This window comes from Sardina pilchardus, chromosome 8 (genome assembly GCF_963854185.1).
Source record: "Sardina pilchardus chromosome 8, fSarPil1.1, whole genome shotgun sequence".
Lineage (NCBI taxonomy): Eukaryota > Metazoa > Chordata > Actinopteri > Clupeiformes > Clupeidae > Sardina > Sardina pilchardus.
The window spans coordinates 27,496,986-27,520,334 of record NC_085001.1 but is presented as its reverse complement, the minus strand read 5'-3'; the positions used below and the strand labels follow the sequence as shown (position 1 = coordinate 27,520,334).

At 44.0% G+C, this 23,349-nt stretch overlaps 4 protein-coding genes across 5 annotated transcripts; 2 read left to right on the top strand and 2 right to left on the bottom strand.

Moving 5' to 3' along the window:
* Nucleotides 1-39: 39 nt before the first annotated feature.
* Nucleotides 40-7,113, top strand: upb1 (ureidopropionase, beta). Its single transcript, XM_062543465.1, has 10 exons — nt 40-179; nt 1,754-1,925; nt 2,494-2,581; nt 2,781-2,875; nt 2,996-3,157; nt 3,839-4,008; nt 4,718-4,799; nt 5,057-5,099; nt 5,865-6,019; nt 6,192-7,113. Exons 1-10 carry the CDS (start codon nt 76-78, stop codon nt 6,273-6,275), a joined length of 1,155 nt encoding a protein of 384 aa, XP_062399449.1. The 5' UTR covers nt 40-75; the 3' UTR covers nt 6,276-7,113.
* Nucleotides 6,963-13,298, bottom strand: gucd1 (guanylyl cyclase domain containing 1). The gene is made up of 7 exons (XM_062543466.1): nt 13,095-13,298; nt 11,452-11,827; nt 10,391-10,475; nt 10,118-10,283; nt 9,850-9,941; nt 9,423-9,664; nt 6,963-8,876 (listed from the first exon to the last, which is right to left on the bottom strand). Exons 2-7 carry the CDS (start codon nt 11,456-11,458, stop codon nt 8,785-8,787), a joined length of 684 nt encoding a protein of 227 aa, XP_062399450.1. The 5' UTR covers nt 11,459-11,827; nt 13,095-13,298; the 3' UTR covers nt 6,963-8,784.
* On the top strand, nt 12,035-13,819 carry snrpd3 (small nuclear ribonucleoprotein D3 polypeptide). 2 transcript variants are annotated; one of them, XM_062543470.1, is made up of 4 exons: nt 12,035-12,140; nt 12,730-12,863; nt 13,115-13,307; nt 13,635-13,819. In XM_062543470.1, exons 2-4 carry the CDS (start codon nt 12,738-12,740, stop codon nt 13,697-13,699), a joined length of 384 nt encoding a protein of 127 aa, XP_062399454.1. In that variant the 5' UTR covers nt 12,035-12,140; nt 12,730-12,737; the 3' UTR covers nt 13,700-13,819. The 2 variants fall into 2 exon arrangements, with proteins under 2 accessions (XP_062399454.1, XP_062399455.1); XM_062543471.1 differs by having other exon boundaries at nt 12,065-12,177.
* p2rx4b (purinergic receptor P2X, ligand-gated ion channel, 4b) lies at nt 13,796-22,900 on the bottom strand. Its single transcript, XM_062543464.1, has 12 exons — nt 22,575-22,900; nt 21,514-21,661; nt 21,106-21,177; nt 20,817-20,889; nt 19,362-19,458; nt 19,116-19,196; nt 18,749-18,890; nt 17,189-17,319; nt 16,181-16,271; nt 16,016-16,081; nt 14,405-14,509; nt 13,796-13,995 (listed from the first exon to the last, which is right to left on the bottom strand). The coding sequence occupies exons 1-12, from the start codon at nt 22,709-22,711 to the stop codon at nt 13,963-13,965; spliced, it is 1,176 nt and encodes a 391-aa protein (XP_062399448.1). The 5' UTR covers nt 22,712-22,900; the 3' UTR covers nt 13,796-13,962.
* Between the last annotated feature and the right edge of the window lie 449 nt (nt 22,901-23,349).

Genomic DNA, 23,349 nt, shown 5'->3' with positions numbered 1-23,349 from the left:
CCAGACACTGGTGGAGTGGGACTTCAGCAGGCTACTTCTCTTTAGGTAGTTTCGTGAGTTTTGGCAACATTAATCATGTCTGGTTCCCAATTCGAATCGTTGGAGAAGACTCTGGGGACTTACGTTCCTGAGGACGAGCTGAGCGAAGTCCGTCGGATTTTATATGGAAAAGAGCTCAAGTAAGTAGGTTACCGGAAAAACACCCGATTGCCTTATGCTGTAATAGCTTTAGCCAATCAACTCGGATCCGTTCTGGGTACTTTGATAAAGGAAATGCTTTGATGATTAGACTACTAATTAGCCTACATTCGAACGTGTATGTGTCAAAACATGGCAAGACATGTAGCCGAATTGCGTAGCCTAGGCCTATCGCTAAATAATTCCTCGTTTTTGACAAGAGCACATTCCCAAATCGTTTAATTTCCCTGCTTCTGTCGGTAGGAGTATTTATTTAGACAGTCCTTAGGCTACATCACAAATGACCCACTCCTAATGGCACGGTTTCTGCCTCTACTGTCTGCAATGCAGGTAAAAAGCTAATTTCCTAGTAGACTTCAGCCCTGCGTCCTCTTCGACTTCACCAATCTCTGACCTGTAGGCCGTGTAGCCTCTCCCCTAGTGTTGACATCATCTGTTGGAAATGCAAGTGAAAATCGAAATCCCCTCCCACTCTGGGTTACGCCTGCTGCATCAATCCAGGCTGTCATCCAGGTTCAATCTGAATGTCATGCCTGCCACATTTGGTTGGCTTGATCTCAATTAACCTATTGAGGATAATTTTCAAATAAAGATGTAATGATGTAAAGAATTTAATGAATTTTCATCAATAAATCAATCATCAATCATTTTTATGAGGAATTTCAAGTGGCCTAATCATCATAAGTTGGGATGTAGGCCTATTGCTTATTATTTCTTTTCACTTAATCTAAAACAAATCAACAGCACTTTGATGGATATTGATATGAACATATTGATGGAGTAGGTCTCACAAGAAAAAGGCATGACTTTTTTGCAAAGCTTCAGTTTATCAACCCTTATCTGCGTGTTAGTTTGTGTGTGTGAGTGAGAGAGAGAGACATATTAATTAATTAATTAATTAATTATATGAATTAATGCATTACTTGATTGAATATGTAACTAATGAATGCATTAATTTATAATGGCAGTGAATATTTCTCGTTAATAGATGTGACATTCATGTGACTTAAGTTGAGAGTCTGATTTTGAACAATACTTTGAGCATCCCAGGGATGATTCCCAGGCCTGGGGTTTGTCTTTTGCCATGTTTGCCTGGTAAGTCACTGGCACTTCCATGACTGGACCTGCAGACATGTGTAAAAATAAAAAGGATGGGCTAGTTCATGGGCTAGAGTTATTGGGCCGATGTTGATGAGCTAGTGTTAACTTAGTCCACCTAACCAGGGGCTATTGCTGGTGTTATTGGGCCAGTGTTAGTGGGTTGGCGTTCTGTTGACCCAAGTCACTTTACCAAGGGCTATAGTTGATGGGCACGTGTTAATGTACTAGTGTTGATGGGCCAGTAATATTGGGCCACTGTTAGTGGGCTGGTGTTCTGTGGACCCAGGCCACCTTATCATGGGCTATAGCTGATGGACATTGTGTTAAAAGGCTGTCGTTGAATGGCTGTGGTTGATTATTTAAGGGCTGTTGTTTACGGGCTGGTGTTTTTGGGCTGGTGTTTTGGGACTGTCGTAGATGGACCAGTATTGACCCAGGTCATCTGCCCCCCCAGGACTCTGGGGCTCCCGCAGGTGGCGCTAGACTCGGCCTCGGAGCGAGACTTTGACCTGCAGGGCTACGTGTTTGAGGCGGCACCGGAGCAGCTGCGACCGGCCCGAGTGGTCCGCGTCGGACTCATTCAGAACAAGATCGTCCTCCCCACAGATGCCCCGGTGCTGGATCAGGTACAGACTAGTAGAGTTGTGATCAGCGTGAGCTTCAGTTCATTCCAGTCATGTGTTCTCCTCCTCACCACCTGTGTACAGCATGCAGCAGAGTGAGTGTCCCTGTGCTAAGCTCTGTGTAAGGCGTTAGTTACTTTCAAAACTCACCTAAAAAACTCATCTTTTCAGACACAGGCCTACTCCCTCTCATTTTCATCTACTTTTACTGTAACGACTCCACCCTTTCTCTTGTTCTCTTTTAATAGTAGTATTGTTAGCTATGTATATACAGTGAATTCGTATTTTGCTGTTGTTTTATTGCCTGTTGTTTCTGAATTGTTTGTTTGATGGACTGAGTGTTTTACTATTGATTTTGATTGATTGATTCTGATTGAGTGTTGAAAAAGGCGCCCATAAATAGAATGAATTATTATTATAATAATTATTATTATTGTTATTATTATTATTAGTAGTAGTAGTAGTAGTATTAGTAGTAGTGTAATAACATGTCTAGTCTGTGATCATCTCTGTGTAGTAAGTAGCCATTAGTCCTGAAGCTGTAGTGACTGGGCCTCCCTCTGTGGCGCAGATCACTGCTCTGCACAAGCGTGTGGGGGAGATGGTGGAGGTGGCGGCCATGTGTGGAGTCAACATCGTCTGCTTCCAGGAGGCCTGGAGTAAGTACACACACATACTGTACCGGTACATGCCATCTCACACACATGCATACTCTTTCTCTCTCTCTCTCTTTCACTCTCACTCTCACTGTCAAACACACAAATACAAAAAGATTTCATATACACCCTCACCCAACACGGATGTCCTGTATACCCTAACTCTGACTTGTGCAGTAAGTAGTTTATTTGTCGTCTACAGCCATGCCCTTTGCATTTTGTACACGCGAGAGGGAACCCTGGACGGAGTTTGCAGAGTCAGCTGAGGAGGGCTACACTACCCGATTCTGCCAGGAGGTTAGGGGGCAAAGGTTAAAGTTCAGGCTCTAGGGGTCACCATCCAGCTAGTGTTGATGTATGAATGCAACTTGGGTGAGATGAGAGTGTGTTTATGATGAGTGTGTGTTTGATTTGCAGTTGGCAAAGAAGCACAACATGGTTGTTATCTCCCCCATTCTGGAGCGAGACGAGGTTCACGGAGCAACGCTGTGGAACACCGCTGTCGTGGTGTCGAACTCGGGGAAAGTTCTGGGGAAAACCAGGAAGAATCACATTCCCCGTGTAGGAGATTTCAACGAGGTGAGGATAAGCTGAACCCCACCTCACTGTTGGGGCATTACACACCATGTGCTGTTTGAATTACGTCTTCAACTCTTAGTCAAAGGACCCTACCAGGAACTCTGGGCAGTACTCTTACTACTAGAGCAGCCACTGTCTGAACTTTCAAAAAAGAAGGAGTTAAATAACAAACCTAGACTAGACATAATTCTTAAAGGTTACAACATGTCAGCAGCGCATGATGTTATATGCCATCTTTATGTAGGAGCATTCAAACCTGTCTGTACAAAACCTCTATGGTTAATTTTTAATGTGCCAAGATTGTCCAAATAGCTGATATCCAGGCACAACAAACAGCACAACACACAACAAGCTCGCTTGCATGTCAGTGAGAGTTGACTGAGCAGTAGCACACCATTTTTTTTAAGTCAAGTTGTTTTTAATTTAATTATTATTGAGAGCAGGAATGAAAGAGAGTGCAGCATGTGGAAATTGGTTTGTATAATCAGACTCCTTTACCCCTCAGTCCAAAGTTTTATTTTTGTAGTGTCACATGCACTCAGCAGTGTGTCTCTGTGTGTGTGTGTGTGTGTGTGTGTGTGTGTGTGTGTGAGTGCGCGTGAGTGCGTGTGTGTGTGTGTGTGTGTGTGTGTGTGTTTGTGCGTGTTCGTGTTTGTGTTTATGTGTGTGTGCCGCTCACAGGCCTCCTACTACATGGAGGGCAACACAGGCCACCGCGTGTTCCAGACGCAGTTCGGCAGAATAGCGATCAACATCTGCTACGGCCGCCACCACCCTCTCAACTGGTTCCTCTACAGCCTGAACGGAGCAGAAATCATCTTCAACCCCTCTGCCACCGTTGGGGCACTCAGGTACACATGATCTAGTAACACAGGGACTAATACCATACCGAAACAAGTACCATAAAGGAAATAGTACCACAGAGGAACTTATACCATACAAGGACAAGTACATACAGGAAATAGTACCACACAGGAACTACTGGTAGTTCCATACAGGAAATAGTACCACACAGGAACTACTGGTAGTTCCATACAGGAACAAGTACCATACAGAAAATAGTTTCACACAGGAACTAGTTCCATACAGGAATTAGTACCACACAGGAACTAGTTTCATACAGAAACAAGTACAACACAGGAACTCGTATGACACTGACCCTGTCTGACAGTCCTCAGGATTGTGGGATCAACATGATTAAATGTGTGATCGACACCATAGATAAGCAGTTATTACGCTGACTATAGGGTCTCCCTATAGTGTGAACTAGTACGCTGAATATAGGGTCTCTCTAGTGTGAACAGTGGTTAGTATGATGCATATAGGGTCTCTCTATAGTGAGAACAGTGATTAGTACGATGCATAGGGTCTCTCTAGTGTGAACAGTGATTAGTACGATGCATATAGGGTCTCCCTACAGTGAGAACAGTGATTAGTATGCTGAATAGTCTGTCTATAATGAGAACAGACAGCCTGCTCAGTCTGCTCAGTGCATGAAAGCTGACTATGATGTGCGCAGACAAGTCATGTTTATTTGTTTGTTTGTTTGTTTGTTTCAAGTGAGCCCATGTGGTCAATTGAAGCAAGGAATGCGGCCATTGCCAACCACTGCTTCACCTGTGCCATCAACCGTGTTGGCACGGTAAGTGAACCTCTTTGGTAGTTGGTATGGAAGGGAATGCTCAGTAGCAATAGTGTGTGTGTGTGCGTGTGTGTGTGTGTGTGTGTGTGTGTGTGTGTGTGTGTGTGTGTGTGTGTGTGTGTGTGTGTGTGTGTGTGTGTGTGTGTGTGTGTGTGTGTGTGTGTGTGTGTGTGTGTGTGTGTGTGTGTGTGTGTGTGTGTGTGTGTGTGTGTGTGTCTATCTCTGTGCCTTCATCTGCTATCTCTCTTTGAAAACAGGAGCATTTCAAGAATGAGTTTACGTCTGGGGACGGGAAGAAAGGTAAGGATGCTGGCAGCCTACATGTTACCTGTATGAAATGCTGGATAGGTTCCCAATGTTTCAAGTAAAGTGGAGTCAATATTATTTAGATAGCGCATTTTTTTATGCATTGCAGAGTGTTTCAAGCACACAACTTTTCCCTCATAATGGTTAAACCACGTTTTTACATGGCTCTGTCGAGAATGCCATGGTCATGTATTAAACCAGTGAAAATGTGGTTGTCTCTCAAGATTGAACATTAGTCTGGGGAGTCGGCACTATATTTCTACTGCACAAGAGGCATGATCAATGGGCATAGTTCAAATTACTCTGTACGCATTTGGATAGTCCTTCAACCAATCAGACCAATGATCCCGGTGCGCCTGGTGGATAGGCTAGTTTGTGATTGGTTCCTGCAAATGTGGACAGGAAGCAGGAGATAAATGTGCAGGTCTCCAGCCTGAGCTGCAGGGCGAAATCCAACCACCGGCAGATAGGACTGGGTTTACCCAGTCTAGTTGTTTTGTGCTGTTCTCTCTAATGGTTGGTTGTCTCTGCACATTCCCTCTGGTTTGGTTCTACTCAGGCGACATCCACACTATGTCAGATTCATTTGCATCTGACACTCAAGACTATGTCTATCCACACGCTTCAGCATGATTGCTATGTGTATCCATATCCTTCAGCATACCTACCATGACTTTGGACACATCCGTTATCTGTTTCCAAATCCTTTAGCACACAATGACTTTGGACACTTCCGCTATCTGTATCCATATCCTTTAGCGCACAATGACTTTGGGCACTTCTACGGCTCCAGCTACGTGGCAGCTCCAGACGGCAGTCGCTCGCCGGGTCTCTCGAGAACTCGAGATGGGCTCCTGGTCACCGAACTTGACCTGAATCTAAACAGGCAAATCGCAGACAAGTGGAACTTCAAGGTTGGTTACTGCATCATTATTAAAACTGACTATCTCTGATTCTCTATGACCGAGCTGTGTGTATGTTCTCTGCAGATCACTGAGCTGTGTGTTGGCGTTCTCTGCACATGAGTGGCCTGAGTTCTGTGTTTGTTGCCTTCAGATGACCAAGTGGTGTGTTTGTTCCCTGCAGATGACTGGTCGTTATGAGATGTATGCAGACGAGATTGCTCAAGCCGTCCAACACGAGTTCCAGCCCAACATCATCAAAGAGTAGAACAACATCATCCAGCATCATGTGGAATCCTTGGAAACATGGGCCATCAACAGCCTAGTGGACACCACCACCACCACCACCACCACTACTAGTCTACTACCACCACCAGTGTTATTACTACTACACCCACACCACCACTGCTACTGCTGACAGCCTAGTACACCTACTACTACTACTGACAGTCTAGATCTACACCACCACCACTACTGCTGACAGCCTAGTACACCTACAACTACTTCTACTATTACAACTACTGACAGTCTAGATCTACACCACCACTGCTACTACAACTACTGACAGTCTAGATCTGCACCACCACTGCTACTACTGACAGCCTTGTATACCCACCCCGCTACGTCTGACCATCTAGTACACCTACTGTACACTAATACCACTACTGGTGCTGCTACTTCTAGCGGGAGTCTAGCATACCCCAGTGCTACTGACAGACAGCCTAGAACACCAACACCACTAATACTACTATATTACTGCAATAGGAGACACCACTACGGAAAAGCCCCCAGGCTGGAGCAGTGGCGAGATGCAGAATAGTAGAAGTAGTGATTGTAGTGGTGGTGGTGGTAATGATGTTGCCATAACTACGAGTCTCAAAGGAAATGTTGTCAGACGTCTTATATGTGGTCTAGTATGTTGGATTTCAAAATAAAAACGACAGACAAAGAGTAATTGCATCATTAAAATAAACAACATATACTTTTATTGATCACTAAATGCAACTGTATACATCATTTCTTAAAAAATAAAGTGTGTCATTATATTTTCCTCCTTAAGAAAACAGGTAGCGCTTAATTGAAATTAAATACATTCTGTTCAGACACTCAGAGCTCAGAACAGGTGATTTAAAAAACAAAACACTCCGTTATGGCTGACATAATTCTTTAGTGCAATCCTTTCACCCATACATTTAAAAAGACAAATGACAAATAGTGCCGTCCGTGATGACTTGGGACATAATGAAATTAATTCAACAGTCTTTAATTGATTTGCACCCCCCACATAGCAGTTTGTCCGAAGACATTTGGTAGAAGTTGTACATGCACGCATGAGCTCAGCACCCAGGGGCCTCCTCCTCGGCCCGGCCCCACCCCGGCCCACGTGCAGCGGGGCATCTCAGGACGCCAGCGTGAGGATTTGGCCGCCGTCTGAGGTACGCATGGAGAGTGCACAGCAGTCGGAGCACTCGTGTCTACTGGATCACGTGTCCACTGGTGATTGCAGCTCCAAGCCTCCATAGACAGACCCCAGTGCTCACATAGAGTATCCATACAGCACTGTGTTCACCCCCCTCCAAATACTCTCATACAGTACCAACACAATACCGGATTTAGCCCACCCTCTACATACTGACATACAATACTTGGTTCAGTTCCCCCTCTACATACAGTACAAACACAACACTGGGTTCAGCCCCTCTCCAAATACTCACATATAATACTGGGTTCATCTTTTACCTTATGATGTTAGAATACAGTACTGAGGTTCATCTTTTACCTTATGGTGTTAAAATACAGTACTGGAGTTCATCTTTTACCTTATGGTGTTAGAATACAGTACTGGAGTTCATCTTTTACCTTATGGTGTTAGAATACAGTAATGGTGTTGGTGTTAAAATACAGTACTGGAGTTCATCTTTTACCCTATGGTGTTAGAATACAGTACTGGAGTTCATCTTTTACCTTATGGTGTTAGAATACAGTAATGGTGTTCATGTTTTACCATATGATGTTAAAATACAGTACTGGTTCAGCCCTGCTGCAGTTGAACACAGGGAGTGGGGAGAGGGGGTGTCAGGGCAGAGGGATGGGGTGAGTGAGGGCATAAGGGGGCAGGAGCGGCAGAGGGTGGGGGTGTCAACTCTGCACAACTCTGCTCTCATTTGACAGTTCACACGTTTGTCTTCATGGGTGCTACCTGAGTTTATGGACCAGATCCTCCCACTTTCACCCATTTTCAAAACAAGTCTTCAAACACTGGTTTAGTGAATGCACAAGGCTTCCTCAGGAGACTACACACAACTACTTAGCGACACAGACACTGTTCTGCAGACTCCATAATCAGTCCATTTGTACTCCTCGCCCCCAACCTCTCCGCAAAGGCTGCTCTTCCAAGGGCCGGACCGGTCACGCAGAGTAACTCGCAATCAGAGCCCAGACGGCAGCACAAACTCATAACTGCACCCAATGGGAGTGGCCAATGGAGACGCACAGGTGAGCGGTGTCATTGTGATGTCATTTACAGCTGATGCTTCTGCTTGCATGGGTGTCCAGCTAATGTTTCAGGGGTGGGGGGGGAATTCATTGAGTAGCAGCACATCATGTCCTGGAGATGGACACTCGTGGGTGTGTGTGGGTGGGTGGGGGCATTGCTCTAATACAGTCCAGACTCTGTGCCCATACCACTCCAGGCGTCAGCCAAGGGGCACAGGTGGCTGATGGGAAAGCGATGATGGGGAGTCTACTCTGTCAGCTGGGATCGTTGCCGCTGGTGATCAGCTCTCCTTGAAGATGAGGAGGATGTCTTCGTCGGTGCCATAGCTGCGGCGGGCCTCCTCAAAGTTAGTGATGCTGGTGCAGCACACCCCTGCAAGGTACAGCTCAGACTTAACATTGTAGCGCAACACACACACACACACACGCACAACTCTGCAAGGTACAGCTCATCTTTCACACTGCCTACTCTCACTCACACCCACACCCACACCCACACACACACGAATGCAATTCCACAAACACACACCCAAGATCATGCAAAACCTCCATGTCCCTGATAACATGCAACTATGCAAACACTCATACAACTAGGGCATAGATCACATCTTGGGATGTTCACAGATTGACTGAATAGGCTTTATTTACAATACTAATCAATGTTACTTTGTGTTGTCAAACAGGTCCTCTGTCAATGCTACTCTACCCTGCAGGATATACAGAAGATTGAGTTTTTAATAAATTAATTCACTTATATTTTTAGTCACTTATATTTTTGCTTTTATTACTGTATTTATTTTATTTCTCTGAGCACCTTGGTTGGTTCAATTGCATTGTGTTTATTACGTGTGCAATATAAATAAATGTGACTTGTGAAATGTGACTTGAATAAAAAATAAAATGTGCCAGAAGCACTCACGGTCGGAGAAGGCGGGGTTGTTGTAGAAGACGGATCCGTTGGTGCGGTTGAATCCGCACACCACCACGAAGTGGCCCTGGTAGTCTGGCTTCTTGCAGAAGCACTTCTGTCCCACGGGCAGGAAGCAGCAGTACTTGACCGGGATGGAGCAGAGCTCACAGACCAGCAGCACCGCGTTCACCAGCACGATAGCCACATGGCCCTCGGACACGTGGGCCTGAAGCTCCTGTACACTCACAGAGCTGACGAACACGTACACGCGCGCGCACGCGCACACACACACACACACACACACACACACACACACACACACACACACACACACGTTGAGTACAGAACTAATACACAGCGGGACATTCTCACACAAACACACACACACACAGAGTTTGAGAGAGTGTAGCAGAGGCCACTGTAGGGAGATACATACCACTTCTTCACCATAACCCCTCTGCTCTCAGCACACAGGAAGAGCTCATTGACCCGGTCCTCCTCCGTGTCAAAGTGCTTCTTATAGAAAGACTTCATGGGGAAGAGCACAGAGGAAACAGAACAATTAGGAGCAGAAAACAAAGGGCATCCAAGGCCATGAACTCTTACAAAGACCAAGTATACCCGAATAGGTCTATACATTACACTTAAAACACTGATCGATCAACTGACTTCAAAATTCAAAACAGAGATTCCCCAGCTGATACCTGGTTCTTGAAGCCCTTGTCTACCCCGAGAGTCTGTGTGCAGAAGCGATGTTTGACCCCCAGGTGACACATCAGGTAGGCCAGGTCAATAGTCCATACACTCTCTGTCAACTTCAGGTCCCAGCACGCACTCTGGAAGTCTTCCTCGCTCACAGGGTGGAGGTATCTGGCAGGAAATAACTGGTTTAGAGCTCTGCTACAGCAAATAAGGTTCTAGGTTAGCGCTCCACTAAGGTGAATAAGGCTGGTACAGGGCCTTGTAGGCCTACTTACTTTAGAACCATTCGTGAGCAAGCCAGTCCACAGTCCCAGTGATAGAGCTGCCGGATTACAGGTACATTCAACAGGACAACATCATCTGCCAAAAACGTCAACAAAGCAAGGTGTGAGACTACTGGTCTGGTCAAACACATGCACCATTGAAGGAATTCTGCCTGAACTACAGAAAGATAAAACCTCTTGAGTACAACACATCTGTTAATAGATGCCTTGACCCTTCCACAACAAATAGTCCACAGAAATAAAAATGACAGCCTGTGTGTCTGCCACGGTTGTTATGAGTCTTATAATGCAGTGCACTCTTGTGAAACAAGCTGACGTTTCGCAAACAACCTGATGATCCATCACGCCTAAAGAGCACAATACAGTAAAACTCAAACGTTACAACTTCTACAAACGTCAAACTGTTGATAGTAGACTTACACGATCACATTCAATGTTCACGGCCATTTGCTCTACCTACCATATCCCATACTAGCTAACTAGGTCATCAGACAACTTCGATGGAAGACACAAGAGTAATGGTACCTTGAACATTGCTACTTACTAAGGCTGTACCATAAATTGACTAACGTTACAGTCATCGCGAAAGCCTCGAGGTTTTTGACTTCATTAGCGGATAACGTTATGTCTGACAGTTCGTATAAGTTTACCTATTACATCAGGCATTTGGTTAGCTAGCGTTAGCCGTTTGACGAGGATGTTCTTTCCTGACCCAACGTTTGTAAACAATGTTAACCGAGACCACAAACGAATATGCTTATTGAAAATAACGAGGCATCGGTTTAACCCGTGGTCTGTCAGTAAAATTGGTTTATGTACTAAAACTTAGCATCATATCCTACTTGTGCACCAATATGTCTAATAGCCAACCTAACAATAATGAGCTAATGTTAGCTAGCAACCAAGTTGTGTATCTAGCTAGCTAGCATAGCTATCAAGTTACATGTCCAGTCCAGCTAACCTGTTAGCTGTTACTGGAGTCTTTTGTTTACTCAAGTGCATTTTCGAGCATGTTCAAATAAAACACCCAAATTAACTTATTTTCGTCTTACCTGACATTCTGAACCAACAATTCTTTCCCAAAGAAGAGTCTCCGGTGTTTACAACGATAATGCGGCAATGCAAGGCTGCCTCATTTAACGTTAGTTTATGTTTATATTAAGCACTGTTGATGACTGACTTAATGTGCTGAACTTTGTATATCCAACAGAGAACTCTGTGTTATTCATACAGCCCTACAGGATGAGCATTACTGGCTTAGTGTTAGTATAAAAAAAGATCACAACTGAGGTATTTTCCCACAGATGTAGAGTTGATTTTACACAGCTGATTCTGGTCATTTCCGATCGCAACTCCTTCCTTTTCTTCTTCTTCTACTAGTATTGGTGGTTACCAAACTACTGCCCCCACTTGTTCTGGAGTGTTGCGCTGCAGAAAAAGAAAGTCGAGGATCGAAATCACATCATCGCCAGAGTAGCTCCCAGAGTAGGTTTCATCCATAGACTATATTTAAAAGGTAGGCAGTATTTTTCTAAAGTTCTTTAAATCTTTCCCGGTCTAGACTCAGCACGGCATGTGTGTAGTTTCACTTCCCACACGCTTGGTGGCAGTGGAAAAAGTAGACTCTGAAAGAACCCCGGAAATAAACAATGGTAGGCGTGAAACAACGTTTGGAACACGCGACACAGCGACAGCTTGGCGAACGGGAGGAGTGTCTGCACTAGACAGCTACGTTGTTGTTGTGAGTAACACAATATAACACTTCTGCAAGTACAAGCGTGAGTGATGCATCTTTGTAGAATACATAAAATCATTTAATTGTATCGTTTGTTAATGTAAGTCTGATGTCGTTAGCAAAAATCCTTGATTACTAACTGCTTCAACCCTCTGTCGTTAATATTAGCTTGCTAACCCACACCCTCTAACATTACATACAGAATGTACTTTTGACTGGTGGTTTGCATAAACATTTGAGGTTAACGGGAACTAATTAAAGTAGAATCAAATGTGATCATGATTTTGTGTCTCGAGTTGAACTGGTAACGTATTGTTAACAGTCTGTGGCTTGCTGTTTCTCCTGGTGTGTGGTTAAGATGTTTCCAATGTCTATAGTTTGCTAGTTCATGTTATTTGACTATTTTTCGCTGCTATGTGTAACGTTACAAATGTCTTATTTATGCCTCATGGCCTTTTCTCATTCGAAGTTTTATTACACGATAACCTGCACTGATGTGTGTTACAGTAGTAGGCCGAGCCCGAGGTGAAGGAAACAAATATGTAATCAACCTATTCATCTGTTAACCTACTATTCTACCTTCTGACCCAATCAGACTTAAGCATGTCCATCGGTGTTCCAATCAAAGTGCTTCATGAGGCCGAAGGCCACATAGTCACATGTGAAACGAACACGGGAGAAGTGTACCGAGGGAAGCTGATTGAAGCAGAGGATAACATGAACTGCCAGGTAAATTCAAGAGTCCTGCCAACTAAGCACAGTCTTTGAAATGGTCCACTCAGTTGCCACATTACACAGCCAAGGAGATGGACTCATCCCTTTCTACAATGGAGCATATTGTAAATGTACTTTTCTGATCACTCCTCTCCTCTTTACTCTTCTGAACTGTTGTGAAACAGTGATTTGTGTGTGTGTGTGTGTCTGGGTGTGTGTGTGTGTGTGTCTGGGTGTGGCACTTACATTCCTGTTTATTTCCCCAGATGGCAAACATCACAGTGACCTACAGGGATGGACGAGTGGCGCAGCTTGAGCAGGTCTACATCAGAGGCAGCAAGATCCGCTTTCTTATTCTTCCTGACATGCTGAAGAATGCGCCTATGCTGAAAAGTATGAAGAATAAGAACCAGGCCTCCGGCGCAGGAAGGGGCAAAGCGGCCATTCTCAAAGCACAAGGTAACCAGAACCTCTATTTGTTTCCTACCTGGTCATTCTCAAAGCTCAGGGCACCCAGATCTCTCCCTGTCTCCTACCTAGCCTGGCCAACCTGGTTGAACCTCGACCGTGGAACATGCAGGAGCACCAAAATAGAGCGCAGCGGTGCTGTTTGCATGTGCTATGTGTTGTAACCCCTTTAGCGTTTGTATGGGTCAACAATGTTAATATGCTTGTTTGGATGTAGTTGCTGCTTTATTGGATGTAATGGCTGCTGTATTGGATGTAGTTGCTATATTGGATGTAATGGCTGCCGTTTGACTGGTTGTTGTGCTTTCTCTTTTACAGTGGCAGCCAGAGGCCGGGGAAGAGGTGGAATGGGAAGAGGGAATATTTTCCAGAAAAGACGATAATCATCCTGCTTTTTTGCTTTTTACTGTACAGTATTTTTTTTGGTTGTTTCATTGTCTCTTAATTATGTCACCAATGATCATTGATCACCCGCTTGATCAATAAAGAATGTGTTTTTATTACTTTGTTCCAATGTCATTGCTCCTTATTTCACTACCTGAGATCTTTTGTCCTTTTCTTTTGTGGACCACACCCTTACAGCTTCGAGTTCACCAAATCATGCCTCCTGTGGTTCCAAAGAGGTTTCACATTATTGAAACAACCTTCAAGAAGTCCCATAAATCTTCCCAATGGAAATCTGAAAAAGGAGAACAGTAGAAAGGGGGTGGTGTTATTTAGTATGATGGCTTATAGTTTACAGAAGTCTGAGTACGTCTATTCTTTCACACAAACATACAGGTATTTGTGGGTGTTTTTGAGCGCTAACCTATGGCTAACCAGGTACGCCATGCTGTTGGAGGTGGAAACAAATGCTGCATCACCATTGAAATCACATAGGAAGTTCGATATTGTTTGCACCTCCAAGTGGTCTGTGATGTAAGTTTGTGTGAAAGAATATACCAGGCTCTACCTTGAAGGCTCTTTAGTCAGCACATACCAGTGGAACATCACCAGCTGTGTTGAAGTGGCTATTGTTTGAAAACGTGCTTTGTTGAAAACACCATTTAACAGGAAAATGTGGCCTGTTCTGTCCACTGCCCACTTACCACTTCCCCTGTTCCATCCTCAGGGAGTTCAGTGGTTTTGTGCTTGGCGTAGAATTCCCTCTTGGCTGTGCATGTTACTAGAACCCAATCGCAGACAGCACCCACCTGGAGGGAGATGGGAGGGCAATCAAGGACATGTCTTCAGCTGCATACACAGTGGGGTAGGGGGCTATATGGCTGTAGTCAGGGGGCTGCTCTCATTTTTCTTTTTATCTATTCTCCCTTCATCGGTCCTCTTTCCCACTGATAGATAAATAATGATGGGGTGGCAACGATGGGATAGTCTATCCAGTGTTCTTTATAGATCAGTGGGAACGAGCCTGGAGGAGAGAGGTTGAGAAGGGGCCAGGTTGAGGAAATTTGCCTTATTTATGTGGTGGCTATTGTAAACCAAAATGAGGCTACCGGTTACACAAACCATAGGATTGTTGTGTTCTATGCATTCACCAGTAGGTGGCGAAAACTCCTCAACATATACAGTAGGCTGCAGATTGTGGGCTCTTTTCAACCCTCTATTTGCATACGGCTTCCCTCCTCCGTCCTCGAGCTCGTGCCATGGAAATCATTCAAAGCTGACGTCATCGAGGACATCTCATTCATCTAACTGCAACCAGAGGAGGTGGAAAGAAGACTGAGGAGGGAGGTGGAAGGTAGCCTGGTCCTAACCATCCCATAATACTACCATTTCATTTCGTATTATGGTCTGGAATTTCTTTGCTCTGAAGCGCTTGCAGGAAGCGGGAAGTAACGCCCAGTTCTGGTTTGAATTGATTGGACAGCTCTAACCCAATCGGCGATAGTTACTCATAACAACATAGCGCAGGCGTTTAACGTCATCGTCACGAGCGCCCTCCCCCTTTCGCCCCCACCAACCCGTCTCTTCGTTTATTGGCTGCTTTCTGGAGGGGGGGCGTTCTGTTACAATTCTACCGAGCAGAATGCTCCACAGAGGAGCACGGCCAGACTCGTAGTGGAGGCAATCCTTGGCCGGAAGTACGTGGATGGCTCGCGAGGCTAGGTGGAAGGCCCAATACGCGAGGAAACACAAGAGTATCCTACGCGGTGCGATCATTGGTCCAAGCTGCCAAGATGAAAAAGTTTCCTCCCACGTTTGGCAACTTTCGGTTCGTAGAGACTTATTTGCATAAAAAAACTAGTAGATACTGGTAGACCAAAAAAGGCCCTTTGTATGTTGGAATTATGAACTAACTACAGTACCATGCAACTACTTTGTTTTACACTAGGCTGACCAGACGTCCCTGGTTTCAGGAGACAGTCCCCGTTTTTGGTTGCCTGTCCCCGGGAGAATACATAAAAGATACTTATGTCCCTGTTTTTCGAAGATAAAACTTGTATGTATTTGAATCAGATTGATAGTCTAACTGGAAATGTCCCCGTTTTTTCCACATTTTTAGGATTATGTCCCTGGTTTTGGTCACCTTAGTTTACACAATGGCAGTTGCCATGAATAAGACGAATGAGTAACCCTGTACAGTCAGGGGGAGTTGTCTAAAGAGGGTGCAGGAGTTATTTTGTCTCCTGGAGATTTTGGATCCTTTCTGTAGGTGCTAGCACGCTGCTGACCATGCACTTGTATCTTAGCCTACTTACCAGACTGAGGAAAGACAAGGCTGCACCGAGATTCACGACAGTCAGCACAATACTGAATTTGCCAGCCTGTGAAGAGAAATGCAGTGATTTGAATGGCTGGTGTTTGGTTGGGCAGGGGCATGTCATGCTGATAGAGAGGATGGCCCGAGTGCTGGAGGTACCCACCGTGCCAAAGACGATCACATCAAAACGTACTCCAAATCCTTTGATTAATGTTCTGGACTGTGTGCTTCCATTGTTGGAGTATTTTGCAAATCTGTCAAAGAAAGGCAAGTTTGTAGACGGGATAAACCCAGCCCGATGTGCCGGTGATTGGATTTAGCCCTGCAGCTCAGGCTGGAAACCTGCACATTTATCTCTCCTGCTTCCCTTCCACTTTTGCTGGATTCCAATCACAAACTAGCTTATTCACGAGGCGCACCCAGATCATTGGCCTGATAAGTTGAAGGACTACCCAAGCATATAGTCATTTTAACAATGCCAAAATATTGAGCTCTGTCTGGTGATGGCCAGTTTGAGAATGGAGAGCAATTTTTGAGAACATATTTTCAGAATAGAAAGCAAATTCACTTTACAGTGGGGTAGCCTGGAAATCCTATGAGTTATAAAAATGGCTCAACTCGAGGCGCGGCACCAAGGTATTTGAAAATATCACTGCATTCCAATGTTTACTCACATCACAACGCTGTCCTCATCTGTTTAGCTCGCCTCTGGCCCGCCTATATCAGGCGGTTGTTGACGGAAGGAGGACTGTGTGTAGGCCTACTCCAGATGTTTACTTCCGCCATTTCAACTTCTTTACCCATGCGCGACCCCACCCCCCCCCCCCTTGAATGCTCACGCGCACAGTCATCCTTCTGTCAAACAACACGAGATTCGCGTTCGTCGATAGACTTAGAGTTTGACAAGTGTGATAATTTAAAATCACCTCATTTCAGTGCCTTAAATGGGAAAGGATGGCAGCTGTTTTTGTAGGCAAATATCAGAGGTCTAGAGCTGTGCTGTTTCTGCGGTTCTAAACTACATCTGCTGGAGGACACTTGATGAAACTGACCTGGACATGGAGCAAAGAAGACAGCACATGGAAAATGACAAACAGAAAGACAAATCATCCCCGGAGGCGTAAAGTGCTCAATAGTCACTGGAGTGCCACACAGACATCTTGTGTTTCACCTGAAGTTGAAGCCAGGGGCTGTGTTGTGGGTGGCTTTGTCCATCCTGACGAAACTGTATTTGGGAAGACAATAGTCCTCAGGCCAGTCCAGGTCACAGGTCCAGTCAATCAGAATGCCCATGACGCCACCCTTCACCATGGGAAACAACCAAAGGATGGATGAAAACCCATTTAGAACATACCGATCACTGGTCCTCCTACCACCTACTGCAGTCACAACTGCAGTTAAAGGCTAAGAGTTAAACCCTAAACCCTGAGAGCTCCATGGTTCATCTCCACAGAATGACTCAAAATGTTACTCTAAATTCTACCCAAACAGTTTTAAAAAACCTGCCGACAAACATGATCTATGGTCTTTTGGGCCCTCCCTCACCGTCGACTTCAAGGCAGTGCTGGGTTAGTTAAGGGTTATAGTTAGGGTTAGGTGTCGACGATGATAGTATGTTGAGGTCTACAGTGGCATTTTCCATTTGGATGTAATTGAAGAGCATATGCTAGACACAGAAGCATCTTTTAGAAGCTGAACAAGTGTGGGGACAGAATACAGTATTTCTTATGCTAATAATACAGTACTATTTACAGGGTGGTGGTCATGCATCCTTAAAAAAGTATTAAATTGTTTTAAATGCAGATTTGATGGGTCTTAAAGGGGCACTTGAACTTAACCCATTTGCATTAAGCTTTGTATCGTTAGAAACAGTCATATGGTCGTGCATTATTTCATCACTTCACAGTGAGACGGAAGAAATATGTTTTGTGTCATTATAAGCAGGAAGCCCCATATCTTTGTAGAGGGGTTGAGTTTACAAACACTTGCTCCTCATTTTTCTAGGGGATGGGACCCATTCACTCAACAGACCTATTAGAGATCACTTGCAGAAATTAAGGGAGGGAGTAGCATGCTATCTCTCTGTTTGTTTGAACGTCAACAGTTACATTAGTTACATTGCCTAACATCGCTTAGAGCACCTTTAAGTTTACCTTAACATTTAATTGAGTTGAGGTGAGACCTCTTAATCTACATTTAAGGTGTGAAGTCAGGGGTTCCCTTTTTTTGTTGTGATTGAAGATGAACTATGCAAGTTTTTTTTTTTAGCTTAATTTCCCTTAACTAATCAGCTTCGGAGTCATTGGAATGCTTATTTGACTTATTTAGGGTTGAATGACGGCTGTCTAGCTTTCCCCTAGCGCCTCTGAGCAGAAAAACCACGCATGCAAGTTTTGTGGCACCGGGACGGCTGAGAGCTGAGAGAGAGTGAGTGCTTGTGTGTGCGCAATAATTTTGTACATTCGTATTGCCATTACCATCTACAGTACCAAGTCTCATTACAACCTGTCAATATCTACTTTTATTGTTGTCTTTTCGTTAAAAGAGATGGGAGAGGTGTGGTTAAATTTGATGTCCTCACCTTTGTGCCTCATTTAGCTAAAGTCTTTTTTTCTCTTCATATCTGAGAAGCTTTGTATGTTTTCTATATCGAACATTTCACAAATAAATCATATATAATATCATATAAATACATTTTTTTAAAAGTTCAGAACTTCAACGATAATCTGACCTGTTCTGCCATGGTGAGGAAGTCTTCACCTGCATCTTGGACCATTTCCCCCAGCCTGAAGATGGGGCAGTGGGGATCAGTGGAGCTGTGGTATCTGCAGGTCTTGAGGTACTCTTTGCTGAAGTTGGGCAAGATGTTTTTCCTGAGTGAAGGAAAATTAGTTAAACACATGACAATGACTAGGGCACCTTAAAACTCTCTGGTTATATTGAAAATATTAGTAATTTGTGCTTCTCCAATATGAATACTGGTAATATTTATATAATAATCAATTATTTGATCTTTATTATTAATGAGAAGCAACATTTGCTGATCTCACACGTCTCAGCAGAAATTGGGAATTTGTGTACAATGGGGGTGAACTCACTTGATGAACCCAAATTTGGGGTAACGCACACTGTTCTTAATCATCACGGTAAAATTCTCCGCTTTCACCAGCAATGCAGGTCTGAACACGCACACACACACACACACACACACACACACACACACACACACTTAATGAGCTACAGCCCATGAGCTCAGCACAGGTAGAGATGTCACAGATTATTTTGTTTGTTTAGATTTGTGTTATTTGTTTAGGCTGTGTAATGTACGATGGGAGCAGTCCTACTTTGGCAAGGAAGAGTCGTTCTCGTGGGGGCACCAGGCGAGCACCTGGCACGTCTTCACCGAGGCGGAGTAGTTCACACACAGGCCAGTCTGAACACCTGCACAGGAGCACAGGCGGGCATCCCGGCATCCAACAATTTAGTAAACCAGCTCATCATAATCAGCAGCCAGGTAGATCAGATCAATAGTGATCACTTGTGTTAAGTGCAGGTAGAAAGAACATATGGCAGGACTTTTACTTAATATAACCCAGATGTCCACCTCTGCACAGGAGATGGGGTCAACAAGGCTGTAACTGTTGAGCTCTTGGGGATCAGGGAGTATCTCTACTAAAGACCTAGACTGAGCAAACGGAGCCCGATCTGCCAGCTATTTGGATTTCGCCCTGCAGCTCATGCTTCCTGTCCACGTTTGCTGGAACCATTCAAAAACTAGCACCCGGATGATTGGTCTGATTGGTTGAATCCAAACGCATTTGAACTACGCCCACTGATCATGCCTCTTGTGCAGTCTTGAGCTTATCCTGGTGATAGCCAGGCTACTACAGACCTGCTGCTGTGCTAGGGATCAGGGAGGGCCTCTACTAAAGACCTGCTGCTGTGTTGTTCTGGAACTGGGGGGATCTCGAGACCAGTGTATGTATGCCCTGAAGCATAACCATCATTTGTTTGGCTGGTACCTTGCATTGCTGTCCGTTCATGCAGCAAAAGCAGAAAATTTTTCCATTTTTTGACAGAGGCGACAAGAGAAAAGCAATGCAACGGAGCCACAATACAGTTTTGCAACAGATGACGCAAGCCTAAAGTGAGCGAGACAAGTTTCCAACACTGCATTCAATGCAGGTGTGTGTGTGTGGACACAGTTAGGGATCAGGGAGGGAATCTACTATACGTGCTGATAGGGAATTGGGAGGAGCTCTATAGCAGCTACCTACTGTGCTGTCTGGGAACTGGTGGGAGGATCTCTACTACAGATCTACTACTGCATTGTGCTGTTATTAGGGAGGATCTCTATTACAGACCTGCCTCTGTGTTGTCAGGGCCATTTTGGATGCCCATTCCATATCTATGCAAAAGGGTGTCTGACATCCCAACCAATCTGTATTTGAACACATAAATAACTAGAAAAGCGCTTAGAGGGTGCAGACGTCCACCAAGCGAAAACATAACCGCCTTCTGGATCGAGACGGTGATACGGATCACTCCCAAAATCTTTAATCGTTTCTTTCTTGGGTCATTTCAGATCTTCCCTGAAAATGTAATCGAAATCCATCCATAACTTTTTGAGTTATCTTGCAAACAGACAAACAGACAAACAGACAGACAGACAGACAGACAGACAGACAGACAAACAAACAAACCCTGATGAACACATAACGTCCTTGGCGGAGGTAATTATGACAAACACAGAACATGCATGTAACAGTCAGTCTATACAGAGCAGAACCTAGTACTACCATTGCCTTGGACATCACTGTGGCCTTCAGAGCAGTTGTCATCAGACTCACAGACAGATGAGGGGTAAGGAAGCTAAACGCCACAGAAAGAAGAACAAAGGATCACCACAGGCCCTCTTATGCTCTGCAGAACAATGTTTACTGTCCCTGTCCGTCATATGAGCATGTCTATTTAGAACTTATGTGCAGTGAAGTCCTTACTAAAGCTGTTCTAAACAGTTCTACAGTCTAAAATGTAAGTTTTAAGTGGCTTCAGTTCAGGTGAATTTGATGAATGATTTAAACTTACCTCAGGACAAGCCTGTTGAATTTGACCTGGAGTAGCAATGACGTTGGTGAGCACAAAGAAAGAATCGTCCCCCTTTCAACCCAAGCAATGCATAAATGAGAAGTAGATCTTAGAGAAGGCATACTCATGTTCATATTCCAAATGTTGTGGGGTCAAAAGTACAGTGTTTGTCAATGAGTAAAAGTCACATGTCCAAAATGTGTAATACTCAGCATCTGAAAAATCATACGTAAGTACAGTAATCAAGTAAATATACTTAGTCACTGTTCACTCCTGCGTAGGAGTACACTCTTAAGTGTGAAAATGATATAACTCTATGACAAACTCGGTCACAACACAGTTGGTGTTGTTTCTAACACATTTGTTTTAAGAGAATACTATTGTTAGGATGAGGCGGTGAAGGCGTACCTGAGGAGGGATGACAAACTCGGTCACATCCCAGACGTGGAGGCCCAGGGCAGAGGTGTTGGTGGCCGTGAAGCCCTTCACTTTAGTGGTCACAGAGCTGATGACCGCCTCCGTTTCCTGGTAACCTTTCTGCACCACACACACATACCTGGTAGGAGCACAGGTGGACATTAACTAAGTACATTTACTTGATTACTGTGTACTTTACTTGAGATTTAATATTTTTGGAAACATTTGGTAACTTTTACTCCACTAGATTTGAAAGACAAATATTGTACTCCATAACTTTAAAAAGTCTCTGATTAAAGACTTTTTAAATTTATGGAGTGCCTTGGTCGTAGAGATTAATTTTCTTCACATCACTAACAAACAAAGAGGACTGAGCACACACTGACCCTGAATATAAGAGACAAATATTGTACTTTTGCTTTCACTACATTTGAAATTTGAGCATGAAGCACTCATTACTTTTAAACACATTTAATTCTTTAAAGGCAACAATGCAAGGCAACAATGCGGTAGACCATCTTGAAGTTCATTTCCCAATAGTTTGATTTGAACTTGGCTGAATTGACAACGAGATTTCAGAAGTGGTCTGGTGTTAACAGGCTATCCTCCATGGTCATTGCGAAATTGAAATGAAATTAGACAATGTTATCGATGGTAAAAGTAGGCTACAATTTAAAAGTAATCCTAAGCATATATCACTTAAGTAAAAGTCTTAAAGTATATATAGCCTACTTTAAGACTTTTATATGTATTATAAAAGGTATGTCATTTAATATGTTTTATAATATGCTACTCAAGTGCTGTAAATAATATTATTTACTATTTAAGTGAAAGCAAAAGTATGAAGTACTAGTAAAAGCTTTCAAAATGGCAAACTCAACCTTACATTTAAGATTAGATTACTCATAACTATTACTAAACACAAAATGACAAAAACTAATACGAGATAATGAAATGTTAAAGGAATACAATTTTGTCACACTTCTAGAGAGCATTACGTTGTCACATTCTTGCACTGCATCAAATTCTTGTTTAAGTGGCAAACAACTTACCCAACTACATAAGCAATGATCAGAAACTGGACAAATCTGAAGACTGACCCAATTCCTTTGTTGTAGATAATTATAGTTCTGGGAGTTTCATAGTCAAAGAAGCAGTGGAGAAAGCGGCTCCAACAGCTTGCTGCCATGATCGCTACACCTTCTAGTAAAACGACAGTTCGACTGATGCCTCAATGCAGCAGCAGCTCATTTGCATGGTGTGTTTACTTAGAGTAAATGTGTGTCAATTACAGTTACACTGTGTCCTGCTAATGATTCTAGTGATATAGGAACACAACTAACTAACTACATGGTCCGAATAGCGGTACAAAATATGACCGCCGCCTAGTCCTGACCATCCTCTCCCGCTTGTCGCGCTTGCCAATTTGTCTCCATCTCCTACTCCAGAGATTCCCCAACTGTGGCACACGTACCACCGGTAGTACGCGAGCTACTTCTAGGGGTGGTAAGTGGGGAAAAACGTTTGGGGACCTCCATCCCCTACTCTGCAACTTTTGTGTATGCTTGTATGTGCGTGTGTGCGTGTGTGTGTATGAGTGTGCGACTGTGGGTGCATGCACATGTGCGTGTCTGGTTGTGTGTGTGTGTGTGTGTGTGTGTGTGTGTGTGTGTGTGGGTGTGTCTGTGTGTGTGGATGCGTTTGTGTCTGCATGTGTGTGTAGGCCATGCCAATTTGTCTCCATCTCCTATAGAGCCTGACCGATGTGGCATTTTGATTTCCCTATTGGAGTTTTTCAAAAAACGATAACTGATTTAGATAACCGAT

Bases quoted from the DNA above. Each gene is read 5' to 3' on its own strand.
- p2rx4b (XM_062543464.1), bottom strand. From the start codon at position 22,711: ATGGCAGCAAGCTGTTGGAGCCGCTTTCTCCACTGCTTCTTTGACTAT. The intron at 19,459-20,816 runs GTAGTACTAGGT...GCTCCTGTGCAG, and splicing joins CAGTGATGTCCAAGGCAATG to GTGTTCAGACTGGCCTGTGT. The intron at 18,891-19,115 runs GTGAGTTCACCC...TCCTTCACTCAG, and splicing joins CCCAAATTTGGGTTCATCAA to GAAAAACATCTTGCCCAACT.
- gucd1 (XM_062543466.1), bottom strand. The intron at 9,665-9,849 runs GTATGTATCTCC...CGTGTTCGTCAG, and splicing joins GGGGTTATGGTGAAGAAGTG to CTCTGTGAGTGTACAGGAGC. The intron at 8,877-9,422 runs GTGAGTGCTTCT...TGTACCTTGCAG, and splicing joins CAACCCCGCCTTCTCCGACC to GGGTGTGCTGCACCAGCATC.
- snrpd3 (XM_062543470.1), top strand. From the start codon at position 12,738: ATGTCCATCGGTGTTCCAATCAAAGTGCTTCATGAGGCCGAAGGCCAC. The intron at 12,864-13,114 runs GTAAATTCAAGA...TTATTTCCCCAG, and splicing joins AGGATAACATGAACTGCCAG to ATGGCAAACATCACAGTGAC. The intron at 13,308-13,634 runs GTAACCAGAACC...TCTCTTTTACAG, and splicing joins GGCCATTCTCAAAGCACAAG to TGGCAGCCAGAGGCCGGGGA.
- upb1 (XM_062543465.1), top strand. From the start codon at position 76: ATGTCTGGTTCCCAATTCGAATCGTTGGAGAAGACTCTGGGGACTTAC. The intron at 5,100-5,864 runs GTAAGGATGCTG...CATATCCTTTAG, and splicing joins GTCTGGGGACGGGAAGAAAG to CGCACAATGACTTTGGGCAC. The intron at 6,020-6,191 runs GTTGGTTACTGC...TGTTCCCTGCAG, and splicing joins CAGACAAGTGGAACTTCAAG to ATGACTGGTCGTTATGAGAT.